General features: G+C 41.7%; 1 protein-coding gene and 1 long non-coding RNA gene across 2 annotated transcripts; both read right to left on the minus strand.

Annotated features, from left to right (window-relative positions):
- Nucleotides 1–454: 454 nt before the first annotated feature.
- Nucleotides 455–17,873, minus strand: slc35e1 (solute carrier family 35 member E1). The gene is made up of 6 exons (XM_055940709.1): nt 17,451–17,873; nt 15,869–15,939; nt 15,129–15,266; nt 14,203–14,328; nt 5,299–5,544; nt 455–3,267 (listed from the first exon to the last, which is right to left on the minus strand). Exons 1-6 carry the CDS (start codon nt 17,776–17,778, stop codon nt 3,031–3,033), a joined length of 1,146 nt encoding a protein of 381 aa, XP_055796684.1. The 5' UTR covers nt 17,779–17,873; the 3' UTR covers nt 455–3,030.
- Nucleotides 17,874–22,782: 4,909 nt separating this feature from the next.
- LOC129867358 (uncharacterized) lies at nt 22,783–24,911 on the minus strand. Its single transcript, XR_008761607.1, has 2 exons — nt 24,598–24,911; nt 22,783–24,385 (listed from the first exon to the last, which is right to left on the minus strand). It is a non-coding gene; the product is annotated as an uncharacterized LOC129867358 (long non-coding RNA).
- Between the last annotated feature and the right edge of the window lie 613 nt (nt 24,912–25,524).

Consider the following 25,524-nt stretch of genomic DNA (forward strand, 5'->3'; position numbering starts at 1 on the left):
GCTACATTTCCACTTACAGACTCCTTCGTGGTTGGTAGTTAATTCCACCAATACGAAGTCCTATTGTCCTCATCCAAGCAATAATGAAATACCCATGCCATGCTTGAAAGTTAGATATGGAGGGGAAATATGATGAACTTGTTAAAAGTCTATTCTTATTCTTGACACAAGAGGGAGCACTTGCTTTATTGTATTTTTAATACTTTATTTTAACTAGGTGAATTACAGTTAGTGTGATCTGTTACGATTACAGTTGGCAATTGAATAGGCTGAAGCGTTTAGTTAAACAATGCATTGAACATAGATGATCATCATTAGAACTGTCAACAATAGTAATAGATGAGACTCACCTTCATCCTTTACCAATGTAAGCACCCACCTGTCCAAAGTCAAATAAATGTTTACTATGCATTCAATGTATAGCACACCTTTATCAAGAAAATGAAATCATACATTCATTTCACAATGCATTTATTTTTTTAGACATTTAAAAATAGTATTTACTAAACGTAAGCAGACAACACTGTGCATGGTTGCACTTATGTATACTTTTCTGTACCTAGACACCATAAATAAAAATCTATAAACATTGGTTCAGTAAAAATTCAGTTTTTCAAGATTTAAAACACAGAAAATTGCATTTTATACAACTTTTACAAAGCAAACCCCACATATCCAAAATGTACATTCCAGTAAATAACCTCATAGCAAATACCATTCCAGAACTAACAAAGTTTCTCTAAATTCTCATGTTCAAAGTGTTATCCATTAGCTTACTGTATAGACAAATTAGGCTTTACGTTAAATTAAACATATACATAATGCACATCAGAATTCATCACTCCATGCTACTGGGTAAAAAAAATAGAGTAAAAAAAATAATCCTTGGGATGCACTTGAGCCAGGTAGCTCCTTCCATTTGGCACCTTGCGTAAGGACGTGACAAACTCGACCATAGATTTAAGAAGCGACCTTGAGACATTTGAACAGAATGACAAACAATAATACAAAATAAGATGGGATCCAAGCTGACTTACCACAGCTCTTCAAAACATCTTATGTTAAAGGGGACAAAATTGATTTCGTAGAATCCAAGTCGTGGCGCCAACATTTGACCTTCCTTCAACAAATAAAACATTTGTTATCCAATGACAGATTTCTACATTGTCTTCTCTGTAAAGATGATTCAAAAGACAATGATAGGACAAAGTCAAGTCAAAACTCATTCATGAAGACATGCAGAGAACAGGCATAAGTGACAGTCAAATGTATTCAAATCCCCATAGCCTAATCACCACGCCAGTATGAATTTCATTACGTAAACAGACCAAACCTGCTGAACTAAATGATATGGAAGTTTCACTAAATGGACTACGATAAGCTTGGAACTACCTGAGAATTCCACACAAGCTCACACAAGAGTTCCTTAAATGTGTAAATACACATGATCCTCTGTGCAGCCATCCATAACGATACAGCACATACCATAGGGGGATATTTAAATACATTATTTGTATTTAAGGTAAACAGAAAATGCTTTTTCAAAATCTCAGCATGTAGTTTGTTGCCGGCCAGTCGCTGAACATGCAATAAAATCAGGTTAGGTCCAACTTTCCTGCCGTTAGGAAACAGCAAAGAAATTCTCCACTTAAAATGCTTGAATGTGCTGTAGCAAATTGAAACACGCAAACTCAAATAAAAAAGTTGGACTAGAAGAATATTAGTTTTATAGTCAACAAGGATAACATTTTGGTAGAGCTTCACACAAGTTAGTCTCCGTCACATCTTCCATTGATTTGCAAATTAAATAACCAGTTCAGGTGCGTCACACCAGCTTTGAAAAACAGCTATTGTTCCCTGTAGGCTAAATTACTCGCATGCAGGAGGAAATACTACTCCTTAATCAGAACATGATTGTAAGTGTGTATATTAGGAACAAAATGACAAACAGGCAAAACAAGTGGAGTCCACTGAAACTTAAGCCTGATCCAGTAAGTCTGCCAACCCTGACCCTTCTACCGACATATTACACAGCTATTACCAATCAGATACAAATTGATTAAATGACCGATATTTAAATATGGAACAAAATTAATTAAAAAAATATATGTTTTTGTCTCATACACTGGATAGAGCAGTGAAATGTGTCGTTTCACATTGTCAGCCATAGTAGTACCTCTGGAGGTTAAGGGCCTTGCTCAAGGGCACAGACATATTTTTCACCTTTTCGGATTGGGTATTCAAACAAGGGACCTTTCTGTACCTACAACCGATTATATACATTTTCATGCCTCCATCACTTGTTAAAGACAAACCAGAAAATGTCATAAGAGCAAACGGTTTTACATGTATAGGACAAATGTTGCCAATCTCTGCAAAACATTAATGTAAAATGTTCAGGCCTTCTGTGATAAAATTGGGGTCAATGTAACCTTGAGGACAAGCCTGATTCACAAGGCATTATGGGCATGGTAAACATTTCATGGTCTTTGATATACAGTTAAAGTTGTGAACTATTTATTTTTGAACTACAGTAACAATTATTCCCACATTAGCGAACTCCCACAGAAAAAAGAATAAGAACATCTGTTCCTTAGCAAGCAAACAAAAAAACAAACAGATAGTTCACTCGAAAATCTAAATTTGTCAAACGAATCCATGTTCGAAGCCATCTGTTATGAAGATCCAGTGGTATGCCTTAATCCAAAATGAACTAGAAAGATTGACACTATCTGCAACAGTTGATGTAGGACAGGGTTGGAAGTGGACAACATTTGGGGTCTGAAAACATCTGACAAACTTTGATTTTGATTTACCTATCCCTTTTTAAGTGTTCATATCAAAATAAATACAACACAAATAGTTGAAGAGAATATGTTAGAGAACATGTTTGGGACAAAACGCTGGCCAACTCATGACTGATACTTACCTCTCTGCCAATACTACAGCACTTGCCTTTTTTTTTGTTAGAGGTGGTTTAAGAATTCTGCTGGAAACAAATACAATATGTCCATGGAGAAATCCACCAGCCTAAACCACATACTGGTGGTTGGAGGCGCCGTAGTTCACTGTGTAGGCCTGCCGGCTGTACTGGAAGTGGTCAGTCAACACGTTGCTTCGACCATACTGAATGTCTGAACCTTGGGAGAAAGGCACTGAACCATTGGGCTGTGTCTTGTCCAGTCCCAAATTGTCAAAGGACATCATGTCCTGCTTGGAGGAAGGCAGCAGCTTTTTCTTAGCTTCCTTGTTGGCGTCATATTTCGCCTGTTGGCAGTGAAGAAAATAGCTTAGCACATAACAAAGGATGACAAAAAAAATACACATTGATGTAAATTACTCTGTGTGATTTCCCACAGTAAAGTTATATGTGGTATGTAAACTTTCCACAGTGGGGGTGGGTTTCAGAGCACGTGAGCGAGCACTGTGCAGCGTGAGCATTGTCTACCACATGGCCTCACATGTGAATCCTTAAAGAGGTTGGTGGTGCTAAACCTTAAGAGTGTGAATGACGCTTAAAATGGGAGTAGACAAAGAGCTCTCCAGTAGGTGTACCAAAACATTCAAGGGCCATTTTCTAAAGATGGGTTACAAGTTTATCAACTTTCAAAGCAGAATTAATTTCCCATTGTTCTTCAACTGCAGTGTATGATATACCATTATCTAGCTCCGAGTCTAAACTTTTATCCAATGTAAAAAATACTTGAGGCAGTCAGTCACATTTGACATTTTACTCATTTAGCAGATGCTCTTATCCAGAGCAATTTCCTATTAGTGTATTCACCACAAAAACAGTTGTAGTAAGTACATTTTTCCTCAATAAAAAGGGGTTATCAGCAAAGTCTGTGCTAGTAGGAAAAGACTAGTGCAAGGATATTTTATTATTATTATGTGTTTGTCTCACCTCACTATCTTAAGATGAATGTAAGTTGCTCTGGATAAGAGTGTCTGCTAAATTACAAAAAAATGTAAAATGTCTTTAATGAAAGTTTGATTTCATAGTAATTTTCATAGTAATTAATTTTAATTTGGCGCTCTGCATTTTCTCAGGCTTTTTGCCAAGTGAGACAGTAGCGTCCCGTCTAAACTCAGATTTTTGGATATAAATATGAACTTTACCGAACAAAACATACATGCATTGTGTAACATGAAAAATGGCTGTCTTTTTCTGTGACTTGGCTCATACCTAACATAATCGTTTGGTGTGCTTTCGTCATAAAACCTTTTCGAAATCGGACACTTTGGCTGGATTTACAACAAGTGTATCTTTAAAATGGTGTAAAATACTTGTATGTTTGAGGAATTTAAATTATGGGATTTCTGTTGTTTTGAATTTGGCGCCCTGCAGTTTCACTGGCTGTTGACAAGGTGGGACGCTACCGTCCCACATACCCTAGAGACGTTAAGAGTTAATGACCCAACATAAGTGTATGTTAACTTCCGACTTCAACTGTATATTATACACCTGCATGCCGAATGCTGAGTTTGATATAATTGTTCATCTATTTCATGAACTAAGTTGAATTAGTTGTTGGTGGCCAAAGTGTTGGAAAATTTCAGATACTATTGTATTACGCTACAGATGTCTTATTTAAGATACTATTTAAAGAGGTTGTTTTAGATGTTTTCGAAAGATGAACAGAGTCCATCCAGCCAAGAGTCCTTCACACTCGCACTTCTCTTTTCTTACTAGCACTGATTTAGCAAACAGTGAATATTTTAAGGTTTAACTTGCTTCTGAAGCTAAGCAGGGTTGGTCCTGGTCAGTCCCTGGATGGGAGACCAGATGCTGCTGGAAGTGGTGTTGGAGGGCCAGTAGGAGGCACTCTTTCCTCTGGTCTAAAAAATATCCCAATGCCCCAGGGCAGTGATTGGGGACACTGCCCTGTGTAGGGTGCCGTCTTTCGGATGGGACGTTAAACGGGTGTCCTGACTCTCTGAGGTCATTAAAGATCCCATGGCACTTATCGTAAGAGTAGGGGTGTTAACCCCGGTGTCCTGGCTAAATTCCCAATCTGGCCCTCAAACCATCATGGTCACCTAATAATCCCCAGTTTACAATTGGCTCATTCATCCCCCTCCTCTCCCCTGTAACTATTCCCCAGGTCGTTGCTGCAAATGAGAACGTGTTCTCAGTCAACTTACCTGGTAAAATAACGGTAAAATAAAAATAAATAAAAATAATTGTGATACGTGGTTGTTTTACACATTTTAGTTGAATGCAGTGATTGTAATGACTGGATAAGAGCATCTGCTAAATAACTAAAACGTAAATGTAAACATGTCAAAGAGACTCACCTTGTTGTACAGGAAGACGCCCACTATTGCCGTCATCATGCCCATGATGTTGGTGGAGCTGACGGGGTTACGTAGCATTAGGAGCGATATGCTGATGACCATGATCCTCTTGGTGGCGTTGGCCACGGCGTAGCTCAGCGGGCTGATCAGGTTGAGGACACTGAAGGCAATGACATTCTGGGCAAAGTTACAGAAGCCGCTGACCAGGAGGAGGAGAAAGGTGCCGGTCCATTCAGACATGCCCGTCTGGAGGGGTTATGCAGAGGAGGGAGAGAGAGGGAGGGATTACTTGGATATTTGGAGAACAATGGATTTAGTCATGACTTTATAGGAAAAGAGAACGTATCCAGGTTGTGGTCTCAATGAGACAACTGAATAAAAGGCAACCTGATACTAAAGATTGTTGTGTGGAGGTTAATCTAGTATTACTTATTTTTTTATTTCACCTTTATTTAACCAGGTAGGCTAGTTGAGAACAAGTTCTCATTTACAACTGCGACCAGGCCAAGATAAAGCAAAGCAGTGCGACACAAACAACAAAAGAGTGACACCTGGACTAAACAAACATACAGTCAATAATACAATAGAGAAAAAGTCTATTTACAGTGTGTGCAAATGAGGTAAGATAAGGGAGGTAGGCAATAAATAGGCCATAGGCGAAATACCTACAATTTAGCCATTAAACACTGGAGTGATAGATGTGCAAAAGACAAATGTACAAGTAGAGATACTGGGGTGCAAAGGAGCAAAAAAAATACCAGTATGGGGATGAGGAAGTTGGATGGGCTATTTACAGATGGGCTGTGTACAGGTGCAGTGATCTGTGAGCTGCTCTGACAGCTGGTGCTTAAAGTTAGTGAGGGATATATGGGTCTCCAGCTTCAGTGATTTTTGCAATTCGTTCCAGTCATTGGCAGCAGAGAACTGGAAGGAAATGCAGCCAAAGGAGGAATTGGCTTTGGGGCTGACCAGTGACATATACCTGCTGGAGCGCGTGCTACGAGTGGGTGCTGCTATGGTGACCAGTGAGCTGAGGTAAGGCGGGGCTTTACCTAGCAAGGACTTATAGATGACCTGGAGCCAGTGGGTTTGGCGGCAAATATGAAGCGAGGGCCAGCCAACGAGAGCATCCAGGTTGCAGTGGTGGGTTGTATATGGGGCTTTGGTGACAAAACGGATGGCACTGTGATAGACTGCATCCAATTTGCTGAGTAGAGTGTTGGAGGCTAATTTGTAAATGACATCGCCGAAGTCAAGGATCGGTAGGATGGTCAGTTTTACGAGGGTATGTTTTGCAGCATGAGTGAAGAATACTTTGTTGCGTCTGGAAGGAGAGTTTACAGTCTAACCAGACACCAAGGTATTTGCAGTTGTCCACATATTCTAAGTCAGAACCGTCCGGCGGGAAGCGATCGGTTGAAGAGCATGTATTTAGTTTTACTTGCATTTAAGAGCCGTTGGAGGCCCCAGAAGGAGAGTTGTAAGGCATTAAAGCTCGTCTAGAGGTCCAGAAGTATACAGAATGGTGTCGTCTGCATAGAGGTGGATCAGAGACTCACCAGCAGCAAGAGCGACATCATTGATGTATACAGAGAAAAGAGTCGGCCCGAGAATTGAACCCTGTGGCACCCCCATAGAGACTGTCAGAGGCCCGAACAACAGGCCCTCCGATTTGACACAGTGAACTCTGAGATGTAGTTGGTGAACCAGGCGAGGCAGTCATTTGAGAAACCAAGGCTGTTGAGTCTGCCGATAATGTGGTGATTGACAGAGTCGAAAGCCTTGGCCAGGTCAATGAATACGGCTGCACAGTATTGTTTCTTATCGATGGCGGTTATGATATCATTTAGGACCTTGAGCGTGGCTGAAGCGCACCCATGACCAGCTCGGAAACCAGATTGCATAGCGGAGAAGGTATGGTGGGATTCGAAATGGTCGGTGATCTGTTTGTTAACTTGGCTTTCGAAGACCTTGGAAAGGCAGGGTAGGATAGATATAGGTCTATAACAGTTTGGGTCTAGAGTGTCTCCCCCTTTTGAAGAGGGCGATGACCGCGGCAGCTTTCCAATCTTTGGGGAATCTCAGACGATATGAAAGAGAGGTTGAACAGGCTAGTAATAGGGGTTGCAACAATTTCAGCAGATCATTTTAGAAAGAGGGTCCAGATTGTCTAGCCCTGCTGATTTGTAAAGGTCCAGATTTTGCCGCTCTTTCAGAACATCAGCTATCTGGATTTGGGTGAAGGAGAAATGGGGGAGGCTTGGGCAAGTTGCTGTGGGGAGTGCAGGGGTGTTGACCAGGGTAGGGGTGGCCAGGTGGAAAGCATGGAAAATGCTTACTGAAATTCTCAATTATTGTGGATTTATCGAAGGTGACAGTGTTTCCTAGCCTCAGTGCAGTGGGCAGCTGGGAGGAGGTGATTGTGTTCTCCATGGACTTTACAGTGTTCCAGAACTTTTTGGAGTGTGTGCTGCAGGATGCAAATTTCCATTTGAAAAAGCTAGCATTTGCTTTTCTAACTGCCTGTGTATATTGGTTCCTAACTTCCCTGAAAGGTTGCATATCGCAGGGGCTATTTGATGCTAATGCCGTACGCCACAGGATGTTTTTGTGCTGGTCAAGGGCAGTCAGGTCTGGAGTGAACCACAGGCTATATCTGTTCCTGGTTCCATTTTTTTTTTTTAAATGGGGCATGCTTATTTAAGATTGTGAGGAAGGCACTTTTAAAGAATAACCAGGCATCTTCTACTGATGGAATGAGTTCAATATCCTTCCAGGAGACCCGGGCCAGGTCGATTAGGAAGGCCTGCTCGCTGAAGTGTTTTAGGGAGCGTTTGACAGTGATGAGGGGTGGTCGTTTGACCGCAGACCTATTACGGACGCAAGCAATGAGGCAGTGATCGCTTAAATCCTGGTTGAAGACAGCAGAGGTATATTTGGAGGGCAGGTTGGTTAGGATGATATCTATGAGGGTGCCTGTGCTTACGGATTTGGGGTTGTACCTGGTAGGTTCATTGATAACTTGTGTGAGATTGAGGGCATCAAGATTAGATTGTAGGATGACCGGGGTGTTATGCATGTCCCAGTTTAGGTCACCTAACAGCACGAGCTCTGAAAATAAATGGGGGGCAATCAATTCCCATATGGTGTCCAGGGCACAGCTGGGGGCAGAAGGTGGTCTATAGCAAGCGGCAAGTGAGAGACTTGTTTCTGGAAAGGTGGATTTTTAAAAGTAGAAGCCCAAATTGTTTGGGCACAGACCTGGATAGTAAGACAGAACTCCGCAGGCTCCCTCTACAGTAGATTGCAACTCCGCCACATTTGGCAGTTCTATCTTGTCAGAAAATGTTATAGTTACGGATGAAAATGTCAGAGTTTTTGGTGGCCTTCCTAAGCCAGGATTCAGACACAGCTAGGACATCCGGGTTGGCAGAGTTGGCTAAAGCAGTGAATAAAACAAACTTAGGAAGGAGGCTTCTAATGTTAACATGCATGTAACCAAGGCTTTTATGGTTTGAGAAGTCAACAAATGAGAGGACCTGGGGAATGGGAGTGGAGCTAGGCACATATGTTTGACTCCATTCCAATATTCCCATCCAGCCATTACAATGAGTCCGTCCTCCTATAGCTCCTTTCACCAGCCTCCTCTGGTACCCAGTGTATGACATCCTGTGGACTTGTGTATGTTAAATACAATGGGGCAAAAAAGTATTTATTCAGCCACCAATTGTGCAAGTTCTCCCACTTAAAAAGATGAGGCCTGTAATTTTCATCATAGGTACACTTCAACTATGACAGACAAAATGAAAAAAAAAAATCCAAAATATAACTTTTTGGTAAAAACTCAACTCGTCGTGTTTGGAGGACAAAGAATGCTGAGTTGCATCCAAAGAACACCATACCTACTGTGAAGTATGGGGTGGAAACATCATGCTTTGGGGCTGTTTTTCTGCAAAGGGACTAGGACGACTGATCCGTGTAAAGCAGGGGTGTCAAAGTCAAATGGACGGAGGGCCAAATAAAAAATTTAGCTACAAGCCGAGGGCCGGACTGTTCGAATGTTCATTGAAATTTTTTTAAATGACGCATATAGTCTAGTGAACCTAATTGAACCTACTGAAAACCTAACAAATATATTCCAATATGATCAGATAAATAAAGCAATATTTTCTTATGGCTCTGTCAGTAATCTTTAATTTTCAACAGACACAAAAGACAAATTTCCTTTATATAAAAATCCCCATAACATGAACATTAAATGAAAGAAACCGGTATTCAAGGCACCATCAGTAGCCTATATTTTCTATTTTAGCAAAAGTGGGCTAAATTTACTTCAAAGAAAAAAACAATAATAGCAATTTTCTATCATCCACTCAACTGAAATATTTTTAAAATATAATTGGATTGAAATACAATAAAATAAAGTGCAAAAATCTATTAATCAAAAACAACACTTTGTTTAAGGAGAAGTAACATGCAGTGAAAACAAATATTAAACTTTAACTTTTAAACTTGAACTGAGTAAAAACTCTAAATATGTGATTGCACAGTAATGTTCACTTGTTTGAGGTTGAGGGTGATACTTGGTGGTGTCCCATCTTTTCCACAAGTTCATCAATGTTCGGGGTAAGGCTCTGAGCTGAGGAAATCCTCAGAATTGAGTGGAGGTGTTCAGCAGTAAGTCGACTTCTGTGTGATGTTTTGTTCAGGTTCATCAAAGAAAACAGTTGTTCACACAGGTATGTGCTGCCAAACATAGACAACGTTTGAGCAGCCTGGATGCGCAGCTGGGGCATTGTGTCGGGGAGGAAACGGGCGAACTCCGCAGCACCCACTGCCGCATATTTTGCCCTCAGTGCATCATTGCATTGGAGGTCAATCAACTCCATTTGGAGGTTTGGTGGTGAGCTTTCCACGTCAACAGCAAATGGGTTACCGAGCAGTTCCAACCTGCTTTTTTGTGCTTCAAAGTCAGCAAATCGGCGTCGAAAGTCAGCGGCAAGCATACCTATTTTATCAGCCAACTGTGCGCTCGGGAACGCACTGGTAGAGAGCTTCTCTTTCATGGTCTGGCAGCTGGGAAAGTGGCTCAAATTTTCTTTCCGCATCTGCGTCTCCCACAGAGTCAGTTTGGTTTTAAATGCCTTCACTGTACTGTACATATCAGAGATGACATGATCCCGACCCTGCAGCTGCAAGTTCATTGCATTCAGATGACTCGTAATGTCACACAGAAAAGCCATTTCACACAGAAACATTTTGTCTCGGAGTTGTGTTGTGTCTTTCCCTTTGCTGTCCAAGAACAGACAAATCTCCTCACGAAGCTCGAAACATCTTTGAAGCACCTTTCCCTGGCTTAGCCATCGCACCTCTGTGTGATAAGGCAAATCACCATGCTCCGTTTCTAACTCCGTCAGAAATGCCTTGAACTGGCGGTGATTCAAACCTTTGGCTCTGATAAAGTTAACTGTGCGCGTGATGATGCTCATTACATGCTCCATTTTCAAGGCTTTACCGCACAACGCTTCCTGGTGTATGATACAATGATAAGCTGTCAGCTCACCTGTCGCGTTTTCCTCTTGCATCTTTTCCCGTATCTTCGCCACCAGTCCGCTCCTGTGTCCACACATCGCAGGTGCTCCGTCGGTTGTCAAACCCACGAGTTTTTCCCAAGGCAGCTCCATCTCATTTACACATCTTGACACCTCTTCATACAAATCATGCCCCGTAGTTGTGCCATGCATAGGACGTAAAGCCAAAAACTCCTCTGTCACGCTTAGGCTGGAGTCCACTCCGCGGATGAAAATTGACAACTGGGCAATGTCAGAAATGTCGGTGCTCTCATCCACAGCCAAGGAATATGCAATGAAATCTTTTCCCTTTTTCACAAGCTGCTCTTTTAGATTGATGGACAACTGGTCTACTCTCTCGGCAATGGTGTTTCTGCTCAGACTCACATTTAAAAAGAGTTGCCTTTTTTCTGGGCAAACTTCGTCACAAACTTTAATCATGCAGTTTTTGATGAAATCCCCCTCCGTAAATGGCCGGGCTGATTTAGCGATCTCTTCTGCCAAAATAAAACTGGCCTTGACAGCAGCCTGGCCTTGTGATTTGGCTTTTTTGAACAGAGCCTGTCGAGATTTGAGGCCTCGTTTTAATTCCTCTGCCTTTTGTAGCCTTTGTTCCATGTCCATATTCTTGTTTTTGTCCGCGTGTTTCGTTTCATAATGTCGTCTCAGATTATACTCTTTCAGTACCGCCACACTTTCTCCACACAGAAGACACACAGGTTTTCCAGCTACCTCCGTGAACATATACTCCGACTCCCACCTTGTTTGAAACCCCCGGTTCTCAGTGTCCACCTTCCGTTTTGCCATTTTTGATGGGTATCTGAAAGTTAATTTTACTGTGATGCTGACGACTGCTGTGCCAATAAATATTGAAATGAAGCAGCCTACTGCTCGGTGCGTCACCTTTGCATTGTGGGAAATGTAGTATTGGTGCGTGTAAAAGATCTGCGGGCTGCCGGCTTGCTGCGGTCTGCGGGCCGGTTCTAATAATAAATCAAGATCATCCCAGGGGCCGTAAAAAACCTTCTCGCGGGCCGGATGTGGCCCGCGGGCCTTGACTCTGACATATGTGGTGTAAAGGAAAGAATGAATGGGGCCATGTATCGTGAGATTTTGAGTGAAAACCTCCTTCCATCAGCAAGGGCATTGAAGATGAAACGTGGCTGGGTCTTTCAGCATGACAATGATCCCAAACACACTGCCCGGGCAACGAAAGAGTGGCTTCGTAAGAAGCATTTCAAGGTCCTGGAGTGGCCTAGCCAGTCTCCAGATCTCAACCCCATAGAAAATCTTTGGAGGGAGTTGAAAGTCCGTGTTGCCCAGCAACAGCCCCAAAACATCACTGCTCTAGAGGAGATCTGCATGGAGGAATGGGCCAAAATACCAGCAACAGTGTGTGAAAACCTTGTGAAGACTTACAGAAAACGGTTGACCTCTGTCATTGCCAACAAAGGGTATATAACAAAGTATTGAGAAACTTTTGTTATTGACCAAATACTTATTTTCCACCATAATTTGCAAATAAATTCATTAAAAATCCTACAATGTGATTTTCTGGATTTTTTTTTCTCATTTTGTCTGTCATAGTTGAAGTGTACCTATGATGAAAATTACAGGCCTCTCATCTTTTTAAGTGGGAGAACTTGCACAATTGGTGGCTGACTAAATACTTTTTTGCCCCACTGTATATAATATGTATAGCACACACAGACACACTACCAGTAGATGAAACACTATCATATAAGCCGGACAACAAAAGATCACATTATTTGACGCGTAACATACACTGCCCAAAAAAATAAAGGGAACACTTAAACAACACAATGTAACTCCAAGTCAATCACACTTCTGAGAAATCAAACTGTCCATTTAGGAAGCAACACTGATTGACAATAAATTTCACATGCTGTTGTGCAAATGGAATAGACAACAGGTGGAAATTATAGGCAATTAGCAAGACACCCCCAATAAAGGAGTGGTTCTGCAGGTGGTGACCACAGACCACTTCTCAGTTCCTATGCTTCCTGGCTGATGTTTTGGTCACTTTTGAATGCTGGCGGTGATTTCACTCTAGTGGTAGCATGAGACGGAGTCTACAACCCACACAAGTGTCTCAGCTCATCCAGGATGGCACATCAATGCGAGCTGTGGCAAGAAGGTTTGCTGTGTCTGTCAGCGTAGTGTCCAGAGCATGGAGGCACTACCAGGAGACAGGCCAGTACATCAGGAGACGCGGAGGAGGCCGTAGGAGGGCAACAACCCAGCAGCAGGACCGCTACCTCCACCTTTGTGCAAGGAGGAGCAGGAGGAGCACTGCCAGAGCCCTGCAAAATGACCTCCAGCAGGCCACAAATGTGCATGTGTCTGCTCAAACGGTCAGAAACAGACTCCATGAGGGTGGTATGAGTGCCCGACGTCCACGGGTGGGGGTTGTGCTTACAGCCCAACACCGTGCAGGACGTTTGGCATTTGCCAGAGAACACCAAGATTGGCAAATTCGCCACTGGCGTCCTGTGATCTTCACAGATTAAAGCAGGTTCACACTGAGCACGTGACAGAGTCTGGAGACGCCGTGGAGAACGTTCTGCTGCCTGCAACATCCTCCAGCATGACCGGTTTGGCGGTGGGTCAGTCATGGTGTGGGGTGGAATTTCTTTGGTGGGCCGCACAGCCCTCCATGTGCACGCCAGAGGTAGCCTGACTGCCATTAGGTACCGAGATGAGATCCTCAGACCCCTTGTGAGACCATATGCTGGTGCGGTTGGCCCTGGGTTCCTCCCAATGCAAGACAATGCTAGACCTCATGTGGCTGGAGTGTGTTAGCAGTTCCTGCAAGAGGAAGACATTGATGCTATGGACTGGCCTGCCCGTTCCCCAGACCTGAATCCAATTGAGCACATCTGGGACATCATGTCTCGCTCCATCCACCACAGACTGTCCAGGAGTTGGCCTCATCAGGAGCATGCCCAGGCTTTGTAGGGAGGTCATACAGGCACGTGGAGGCCACACACACACTACTGAGCCTCATTTTGACTTGTTTTAAGGACATTACATCAAAGTTGGATCAGCCTGTAGTGTGGTTTTCCACTTTAATTTTGAGTGTGACTCCAAATCCAGACCTCCATGGGTTGATAAATTTGATTTCCATTGATAATTTGTGTGTGATTTTGTTGTCAGCACATTCAACTATGTAAAGAAAAAAATATTTAATAAGAATATTTCATTCATTCAGATCTAGGATGTGTTATTTTAGTCTTCCCTTTATTTTTTTGAGCAGTGTATGAACCTACGCATACACTTGAGCGAAACTGAAGCACGTATTATTTTAACTCACAAAATCCCCCTCAACCAAGAATGAGGAGAGGTCCACCAGAACCCACGTAGGCACCATGAAGAAAACAGCATTGAAGCCCAGTATGTTGAGAAGTCTCAGGTGGTGGATTCTCGTGTCCCGCAGCACCTAAAAAGCAATGAATATTAATTCATAGCTTTGTCATTTCTTAGGCCAGCCATTGCAGAAAACTGTTGTGTGTTGACCTTGGAAATCAGTGGGCAGCAAAATATATCTCAAGGCTACACGAAGACACAACGTTATAAATTGAGAGGGCACAAATTCCTTGTTCGTTGAATGCTTTGGTTTTCTTCATCAACATCATGATAGACAGGAAATCTAATCACAGTTGGTAATTAACAAGACATGGTTGTTAAACTCTAACACCACAAATCATTACACAATAATGTAACTGCAGGGTTAGTATTATCAAAAGTAATTCTTAACTCAAGCACCTGTCAGTTTTCATAAAACATTTAAACAGGTAATAATGTCCAATGGAGGAAATATGTTTTCCTCAAATATTGGTTAAAGGGAGGCCACATTGGCATAGTATAGGACACTACCCATCGACAGTATGTTAAGAACAAATACATTGAAAAGATTCACAAGGCTTCACACTCATAGGCCATGCCCTTGAGTTTTCCTTTCGAGTGTTTTCATGTTTAGTATGAGTGCCGTCTACTATATCTGCACTTGAATATTGCAAGGAATGCTTTAACAGTGTGCATGATCCATTCCTTCAAGGGCAATACAGTATTCTATTAAATAAAACCGCTCGAGTTTATTCTCCAACCATTACCCAAACACATAGGTCATTCAAATGTCCACCAAAGTTCAAAATGTGCTCTCCAGCTATACTTTTATCCATCATCTCATAACACATAAATAACAGTATTTTTCAAAGGGTGCAGACTGGTAAGATGTACCTTTTTGGAGAAGATATTTTGCAGAGAGAAGCAGAGTGTGGCGGCCAGGGCACTGACTAACCCAGATACATCAAAGGACATTTCTGTCATCGTGGCCAGAAGCACTCCTCCGATGATGGGGATGAGAGATACGTACACCTGAGACAGGTACAAGACAGGAGTGCAAAAGAGAAAGGGTTACACTTTATTTGGGTAGTCCAGATTTTCCATCTGTAGATGCTATACAGATGGTTAAAAACTATCAACAAACGATCTGTTGATAAGCAACTGCGTGCTAAGGTTACGGTTAAGGTACTTTTAGAATAAGGGTTAAGGTTAGGGCTAGGGTTAAGGTCATGGTTAGTAGATAGTCTGTAGAGCATCTACAGATGGACTATCCAAATAAAGTGTTACTAGGCCAAAGTCAGCAGGATATTCCTAATCATGGAGGAGTCTCAAAGTACAGTTGAAAAAAAATGGACATCCATACACATGCAGTTGTTTTACTCATTTGTTTTGGGACATGTCACATTTGCCCAACCTCTAAATGCCTCTGACACATAAATAGCTTTGTTATTGCGGAACACTCCTATAGCCCCTGCAGTGTTAACATGATGTAAGAAGAGGGGTAAATTTTCTGTAAATGCACCTGCAAGCCTGGCAGATATGATATATATCATATTGTGCCATGTCACCATTGCTTGGACAAAATATCTTCCAAAGCAGCTTTATGTACACAATCAATTTTCTGAGTTACTCACTTTTGTCGTTTGCTTCTCCTTCATGATAATCCTTGATAACAACACAACCCATATTGGCATTGTGGCTTTGACTGTGGGGTGAAAAGAAACAAAGAATGTCAGATTGGAAAATGGATAAAAGGATCCTGTTCAGTGCATGAATTGAGGCCAATGGCTTGAGTGGAACAGGTATTGGTTGGAAATGTAAGGAGCATGACTTTTGAGATGCATGGTGAACTAAGTCTTTAAACCACTGTAACTGTGCCTCACACCTACAGTTTAAGTTTCATTGTGTATTGTGCGTCACAGACACACCCCTGGTAACAACAAACGTGTTACTTTGCATATTGCATCATCACGCCATAGCTTGACGTGTCAGTTAGTGAAGTGAGACAGCAATGAGTTACAGTTACACTGTATGGGGGCTGACGTCCAACATTAGGTACCTAACTAATTAGGAAGTAAAGGGTGTAACACATAGGGATTGACATTAAGTGTTATCGGGGGCAAGTGAACTGAGCAGTCAGGAAACAGTAATTTGGCAGGTGGAATTTTCTGCAAAGATTTTCAGTATCTTAAACAGATCATTCTGGTTCCTCCCAGTTTTTTAGGTGAAAGACAAGTAATGGCATTTCCGTGTGTAAACTACTTCTACATTTTCAATCAAGTGACCATAATCTTCGGTTAACCAAGAAATACTCCTGTCTTGCCCGATGGGCTAGTGCTGTTCAGAACTCAATGCCAATCCCTGACACAGTACCTTGAAGTTCTGCTTTCTCATAGTAATGAGAGCACAATTCAAATACTCATTGTGAATAATAATATTTTACGCTTTCATTTAGAGGTAACAAACTGCAGTCACACACTCCCCTATAGGCTGTCGCTGTAGCAGGTAGTTGTTTTAGGCTTAGTACGCTGTAGTTGTAACAATGGACATCATATATGACAGGCAAGAATGCATCATACGGAGTAACACAACATAAAACCTATTGTGAGCAGAAAAACTATGGTTAACGCACATGTTTAACCATTTACTTAATGATCTCTGGACCAACCACAAATCAACAGAAACCCAGCCTTACTGTTCTTTGCCACTGAATGAGACAACTGTAGTGGCGCAGCGGTCTGCATCTCAGTGCTTGAGGCGTCACTACAGACACCCTGGTTCGAATCCAGGCTGTATCACATCCGTCCGTAATTGGAGTCCCATAGGGTGCAGCACAATTGGCCCAGCGTCGTCCGGGTTTAGCTCGTCATTGTAAAGAATAATTTGTTCTTAACTGACTTGCCTAATTAAATATTGGTTAAATAAAAGTAACGTAGTTACAAGTTTAGGCACTGGCTAGGTGGGGCCCTCCCCCAAACAAAAAGGTATTCAAATAACCAAGTATGTCGCAAACTCCTCGGTTAAACGGAACGTGGGTAATACAGTCCCATGCAAAGGAAGCCAATTCACTTAAAGCTTGTCTAAATTGTCCAGCACAAGAAACCAATTAATTGAAGTTGATGTTAGCAAGCTAACGCTAGCATTCCATGCTGCTAGTTAGAATACCAAGCAATGATTGAGCTAGCTAGCCTGATTCGGAGTTCGTGCAATGCTTACCAGTGTGTGCGTAGGAAACAGGTACCTTCCATATACTGAAGTGGGCCGAAACAGATGCGAAGTATTTTCCAAAAGCTAAAGGGATAATATACCATTTGAAGTATCTAGTTGGTACTTCTGTTTTGGGGACTCCCCATGCTCGCAGCAACGGTGGAAGGAAGACGACGATTGAGAATATATGAAAAAGCGAAACTGTGACAGGATAAGGGAACCCATTTAGAATAATTTTGTTAACTACGTTGCCTCCCGAACTAACAGTATACCAACAGAAACAGAGTAAAGCTATCCGGACCCCTTCCTTGACTGGGGGACGCTCCACCGCAGCCATCTTCCACTTCGGAGTCACCGGCAGCAGTGTGTGGCAGCAAGGCCAGCAGTGAGACGTGGAGAAGCTACTATGCCGCGTTCCAGACAAGTCGGAAACTCGGAACCCCCGAGTTAATATTTGCGTACGTTTTTGTGTAGAGTTTCCTTTTGGTTGATTCTGATAAGTTCCAAGTGGGGAAACTCGGACATTAACTTTATACAACGAGATTCCAAGTCGGAAAGTTCCGAGTTGTCATGAATGCGGCAGTATGTACAATGTTGAGAAAATAATCGTAGACCGGGTTCGAGAGCATCAAAACCGTGATGTGTCGTGGGTAAATTCTGACTATCTACGAATAATGAGTCGTTATGTATGATACAAGGTGATGTGTAGATCTGGCAGTCGGCTGCACTGGCCGTGCTCGAGAGGGTCAAACCGTAATGTATCATAGGTAAATTGTGACTGATTTACAAATAATAATTAGTAGTTATTTGATGCAAACCCATTGTCGGCTGCAATGTCAAACAAGCCCAATTAGCCCATTGCTAATTACGTCACTTCCTGCAAACAAACATCCTCCAGGGATGGTGATCGCATTCCCCTGCTCAAACCGTTGCACTGATTTTGACTAGAAGGGATACCGGTTATGTTAGAATTTACTTTTCGTAGCAGCCGCAGGTTAGGAGAATTTACGTAGCAGGTTATGAGAATTAGGTTAAGGCTAGGAAAAGGGTTAGTTAAAAAGCAAAGCAAAAATCAACCTTAGAGGTCAATATGGCAATCTGTATCCTATCTAGCCATGATCCATTGCACTGAGCTATAAAATAATGGACCATTGTGGAATGAAGGCTGAGACAATGGTTCCGTGTCCGTTGCACATTGACTGTGCAATCGGGCACCAGATTGCTATGACTTATCTTTTGTTTGTTGATATTTGTTAATATTTTTTAAATATTCTTTGTAAGATTGCTATGATGTGGTTAGCTGACACATAAAATACCTATCCAGGCGTTGTAAGATCTGACAGTCGTCAGCAACGTCTGAGCAGAGGACTGCAGAGGAACGCGTCCTCAGTATGTAGGTACAGCTGAGGTCCCACATAATTTACACATTGTTCTGATTGATCAAAAGACCAATTATTTAAAAAAGATAACAGAATTGGGCTTCCTGTGTAAATGCAGCCATATAGCCCAGTGGTGTCAAACTCATTCAATGGAGGACTTAGTGTCGACAGGTTTTAGTTTTTTCCTTTCAATTAAGCCCCAGACAATCGGAGTTCCTTACTAATTTGTGACAATTCATCAATCGAGTACAAGGGAGGAGCGAAAACCCACAGAGAATCGGCCCTCCCTGGAATGAGTTTGACATCTGTTATAGACATATTTATCATGCACAATTAAACACTTCCACGTTGAATCATGTTTTCAGTTAATTTGATTGTGCAAAACAAACATCGTTTATGTCTGGTTGTCCATACCAATATTTACTATTAAAGAAATCTCCAGTGTTGTAGATATTTACAGAATAACATTTTTTTTGTATTTATTTTGCACACAACGTTTTTATAGGCCCAACACACATTTCCACCTGCAGTGCAGAGCGATAGTAGCTCCTCCACCAGAGGGCTCAGAGATAGAAACTAGGGAGATTATCAAAACATGTAATCTGGATAGCGCATTGAAGTCCAATGTATGTTGTAGGCTACTTTGAGAAAGACGGGCTCAAAAGAGAGTTCCTTTAACTGTTTACAATGCGGATATTGAGTTTAAAATTCGAGCCATTGTTGATGCGCTCGTCTGTCCTGAGATGTTTGCAACAAGACAAGAAAGTGTGTCCCGAGGCACACAGTTCCATTGAAATAATACTATAGTATGGAACACCGTTTTGGTTTTTGCATGTCAAAAAAGATACGTCATAAGCTTTTAATTTGGCACTTCAAATAACACAGTTCTAATATGGAATGTTGTGTGTTCTGAATTTGCACGTGAAAGCCAAGCGCAACCACTACTATCAGTAACACTGTCAAAGCTGTACAAAAAAAGTCTGCAAACACCGGCCATGAACGATTTGTTTACAATACCGCGTTCGTTAACCGGGCATGTACACTAGATAGCGTTAAATTGCCGTTTATTGTGACTCACTGGCAGCATTTTGACCGTGCGTCAAAAATTCAGCTTAGCAAGTTTGTATGAAGGTCTGATTATTAAATTAGTAAATAGTAATATCCTCTAAAACGCTCTGATGACAAACTTTGCTACCCTGCTTCAAATTGTCCACATGGCTGGGAGAACCTATTCAAGTAAGTAAATACATTTCGAAAATGTTAAATGATGCATTATTAGCCTGCACTGTAGCTAGCTAGCTATCTAGCCAACTTCACATACTGTATAGATAGCTAGCTAAGTGAATTAAATATCATCAGCTACCTAACTTCATATGAGCTATCTTGATGTATTAATCACTGTAAAAAACAAACTCCAAATGCATTTGTAGGTAGCTAGCTAGCTTGCTGCCCGAACTGTCAAAGTAAGAAAGTAGGCTTTTCTGGATAGGACAGGTACTTTTGTGTAGTTCCTGTCCCCAGAAGTGAGGACGGAGATAATATTAACATAACATTCAGTGCGTTGAAATGTGAGTATAATGAAGTCTTGTGAGGTTTTCTGTTCTCAGATAAAGAGCTATGAAAGCCTGTCTACATATGAAGAGGTACCAATGAAGAGCAGTGGTTCTCAGTGCTGGGGACTCAAAAGGGGTGCACATTTTTGTTTTTGCCTTAGCACTGCACAGCTGATTCAAATGACCAACTCATCAAGCTTCAAGTGGTATTTATGTATTCATTTGTGATGCTATCCTTGAAATGATCCTGTAATTGTCACATGCTACACATGTGTGCCCATGCATCTATCAATCCAATGTTATCATGATTTGTTACAAGGGATATTATACTTTAGTAATCCACAATGACCTGGTGATGTAAGTCTAATTACATTGTCTTCCATATTCCTACAGATACCTTGTAACTGGAGATTCCTTCAAAACGATTGCCTACAGTTAACATGTAGGGCACTGCAAGGTTGGGTGACCAGGGCCACCAGGGACCGCGTCCTGGAGGAATTCAGGTGTGTGAAGGCTACCTGTGTCCTGCATAACTTCATGAGGATGGACACGAGGACCAGGAGGGGATCTGCAGCTCGCCGCCATGTGCCAGAGGAGAAGTCTGCTGCTCTGCAGGATGTTTCAAGGATGGGGTCCAACAATGCAGCAAGAGAGGCGATCTTCACCTCCTACTTCTACTAAGAGGGTGCTGTTCCCTGACAACGCCATAGACTACACTATGCACAACCAAAGGCTCTTTTAAGAGCCATTCACATTGCAATAAGAGTATTCTTCCATTTACTTAGCTATGTCAACTGCAGTTATTCAACTCCCACTTTCTCTCCCTTTGATTTCTACTTCTCAGGTGAGGGTGCTGTTTAGGTAAGGGTGTGATGTCTGTACGAAAACAACAGGCTATTTTAAATCACCCATAATGAAAAAATTTAGAACAATTAGACACCCTATAACCCAAACACATGTATCAATCTGATTGATGAATTGTGTTGTGCAGTAAGCAGGCTCAGGTGTATAACTGGATCCTTCCACCTTCAAAAAATAGGCAAGGCCAACCATGGAGAACAGTAAGACACTTCATTATTTCTATAACTACGCTATATTGTTTTTCAGCATAAAGTACTCCGTAGCCACTTATTGTGGACACCAGGTGAAGCCACACGCACAAATTCCTGTTGAACACTGTCTTTAACTACCTTATTTTCTCAATAAGTCTTTCTCCTTCACTTCACCCCTCTCTTCTTCCTAAATCCTCTAGGTTATATCAGCTGTGTAGGTGAACCCCTCCCGCATCTGACCTGGCTACATAGAGGGCATAGCATGGTGAGGTCACTTGGTCAGGTCAACAGGAAGTATTATTAAAGAGATGCTTTACATTGAAATACAGATAGAGATGCAGTAGTCCCAGAGTTAATTATCAAAGATCAGTTTTGCATTTCACTTCCTGATGATTGATGACTACTAACAATGTTTGAATAAAAAGATAAAAACAAGGTTCAAACATGCTCTCTGTCTCTCGTCTGCAAATATATTTTGACATGAGAGGATGCCAACCCCCAGTCCCATCATCGCCACCTTACCCGCTCTTAAGATGACCTTTGGGCCGACAAGAAACACTGTAATTTTGATGAACTGAGAGAATATTTGGGTAGCACTGATTCATTAATCATATGCTGCCTTCCCTGCTCTTACCTCTTTCCCTTTTATGCCTCTTCCTCGGTTTTTATAATGCACAACAGATGTGCATTGAAGTACAGATTGCACTTGTATTTATATTACAATTATAATATTTAATGTATGTATTTATAACACTTGGATAATGAACTACTTCTTTCAATAAAGCATTTCACATTCTCTACTGGTTGAAATTAAGTCTCTCATTTGATGAAATACTATGCCTATCCTGTGTTTATCAAATCAATGCAGATGAAGGGCATTAGATATTGAGATGAATGGGTTTTAGAGTATTTACATGATTCATAGGACGTGTACTGTTTTATAAATTACAAATCAACCTTTAACTAGTTAAATCCTGTTTCTAGTCTTAGTTACAATGTGTAACCATTGATCTCCCAGAACCAAGATTGGTAAACACTGTTGAAGTGTTTAATTGTAATACATACATGTGTAACAGATGTGAAATGGCTAGCTAGTAAGCGGTGGTGCGCGCTAATAGCGTTTCAATCGGTTACGTCACTCGCTTTGAGACCTTGAAGTAGTGGTTCCCCTTGCTCTGCAAGGGCCGCAGCCTTTGTGGGGCGGTGGGTAACGATGCTTTGTGGGTGACTGTTGTTGATGTGTGCAGAGGGGACGTACTAAAGTTAAACTGTTACACATGCAGACACGCATCATTCAAAGACTGAATTTGATACTCCTGGTATTGGATATGACTGAAAAATAATCGTAAGACATTCATACCTGAACTGCACCTTTATTTGCCAAGGTAGAGTACATGATCATTGAATTAATGAAATATACAGGCTACAATGTGGGGATCTCATGCATGGTAATAACTACATGTATATACGACTTACATCCTAACTAAATGCATGCTCTTCAACCGATCGCTGCCTGCACCTGCCCGCCCGTCCAACATCACTACTCTGGACGGTTCTGACTTAGAATATGTGGACAACTACAAATACCTAGGTGTCTGGTTAGACTGTAAACTCTCCTTCCAGACTGACATCAAACATCTCCAATCCAAAGTTAAATCTAGAATTGGCTTTCTATTTCGCGAAAAAGCATCCTTCACTCATGCTGCCAAACATACCCTTGTAAAACTGACCATCCTACCGATCCTCGACGTCATTTACAAAATACCCTCCAATACCCTACTCAATAAATTGGATGCAGTCTTATCACAGTGCCATCCGTTTTGTCACCAAAGCCCCATATACTACCCACCACTGCGACCTGTACGCTCTCGTTGGCTGGCCCTCGCTTCATACTCGTCGCCAAACCCACTGGCTCCAGGTTATCTACAAGACCCTGCTAGGTAAAGTCCCCCCTTATCTCAGCTCGCTGGTCACCATAGCAGCACCTACCCGTAGCACGCGCTCCAGCAGGTATATCTCTCTGGTCACCCCCAAAACCAATTCTTCCTTTGGCCACCTCTCCTTCCAGTTCTCTGCTGCCAATGACTGGAATGAACTATAAAAATCTCTGAAACTGGAAACACTTATCTCCCTCACTAGCTTTAAGCACCAGCTGTCAGAGCAGCTCACAGATTACTGCACCAGTACATAGCCCATCTATAATTTAGCCCAAACAACTACCTCTCCCCCTATGGTATTTATTTATTTGTTTTGCTCCTTTGCACCTCATTATTTCTATCTCTACTTTGCACATTCTTCCACTGCAAATCTACCATTCCAGTGTTTTACTTGCTATACTGTATTTACTTCGCCACCATGGCCTTTTACCTCCCTTATCTCACCTCATTTGCTCACATCGTATATAGACTTATTTTTCTACTGTATTATTGACTGTATGTTTGTTTTACTCCATGTGTAACTCTGTGTTGTTGTATGTGTCGAACTGCTTTGCTTTATCTTGGCCAGGTCGCAATTGTAAATGAGAACTTGTTCTCAACTTGCCTACCTGGTTAAATAAAGGTGAAATAAATCAAATCAAATCCTTGGCACAAAGTTATATTCTACTCTACATTGGCTTCATTAATGTCATTCAGACTGTTTTGAAGTTAATACAATTGGCTATGATAGCTGAGGTTCATAGCTTGGTGCTGAACAAATATGTATACCAAACGTTTGGGTCCATACACAGATCGGCTAGATAGCTAGCTACACATCCATAGGCATATACAGGTATTTTTATCCCACACTGCACAATAAGCTAGAACGTAGCTAACTATCTCCATTGCATGGCAAATATCAGCAAGGCAAGCTGAACAAATTTTACATTCAATTTGCAGTAAATGCTTTAGCTAGTTACTAGATTCTTTACATCCATTGTTTCACAAGACGACAGCCTGGTTTGCTGGTTGTTTCAGGAGTCCCTAAAACAAACAACCATAATTACAATTTCATACTCATGTCACGACATAAAACTAGCTGGCTAATGTTAGCTAGTCAGCTAGCTTGCTAAATCGCGATTTTCTGTAAATTAACTTTATGATAAAAAAAAAAGAAAGCATAATCGTTTCTCTACATTAACTAACATATTCCTGTCAACTGTACATTTTTGTGATGATTCGTTTCAATCACTTACATTTGCTTCCGTCCTAGTATTTTTGTCAGCCATCTTTGCTGAAGAAAGTCTCCAGCCTTGGGAGGCATAGCGTCAAATTCGTCATGGGACGAACCACTCAATATGATTGGTCATCACCCAGTGGTCGCCTCTGGTGATTTGCATAAAGTTGGGTAAAGTTTAACTCTTTCACCGCCTCCCACGCCACCTTCACACCGCCCAAAGGTCCCCCGCCCTCTACCCTTTCCTTCCATTGAAATTAATGGAAGCGGTGTTTGGGATAACTAGCTTTAGCTTGGTACCTAGCTAGCACCAATACAACCAGCCAGAAAACAATGACCAGTAGAAACTACAGTAATTTTCATTATTCTTAACAATGATTTAGGAATCCTTTGAAGTATTAGCTAGGTAGCCACTTGTTCGCCAATTGAAACTGAACTTAGGTTCATGAAAATAAATAGCTACCCAGCTACTTAACCATTTGGCCCAAAGCTAACGATATAAGCAGCCATGGGGCTCAACCAGACAGGGTAGTGTTGTGAAGCTAGCCACATTAAGGATTAGGCACAATAGTGGAATGTGCGGTTTGCCTTCAAAATAAAAGTACCTATTTGAAAGTGATGCAGAAGGTTACAATTACAGTTACAATAATGCAATGAAATGGGGTATCAGTCTACTCGGTGACACCCACACAACACAATTGTGAAAAGTTTATGCAAATAATAGCATTGTAGAGCTTATCGCAGGACTGTGACTGTGTGAAATCACCTCCCCAGTCAGCCTATTGTGTGTATTGACATTCATATTGCACTGTACAGCTTTACCTACAGATTGGAGATCAGTCTACTCAATACCCAAGATATTTTTTTCTCCAAAGTCCTCAGAGTTATCAGACTCCAAAACGCAGTATTGTTTGTCCTCTGATATATTGTTTAATACATATAGGTT

Source organism: Salvelinus fontinalis, chromosome 12 (genome assembly GCF_029448725.1).
Source record: "Salvelinus fontinalis isolate EN_2023a chromosome 12, ASM2944872v1, whole genome shotgun sequence".
Lineage (NCBI taxonomy): Eukaryota > Metazoa > Chordata > Actinopteri > Salmoniformes > Salmonidae > Salvelinus > Salvelinus fontinalis.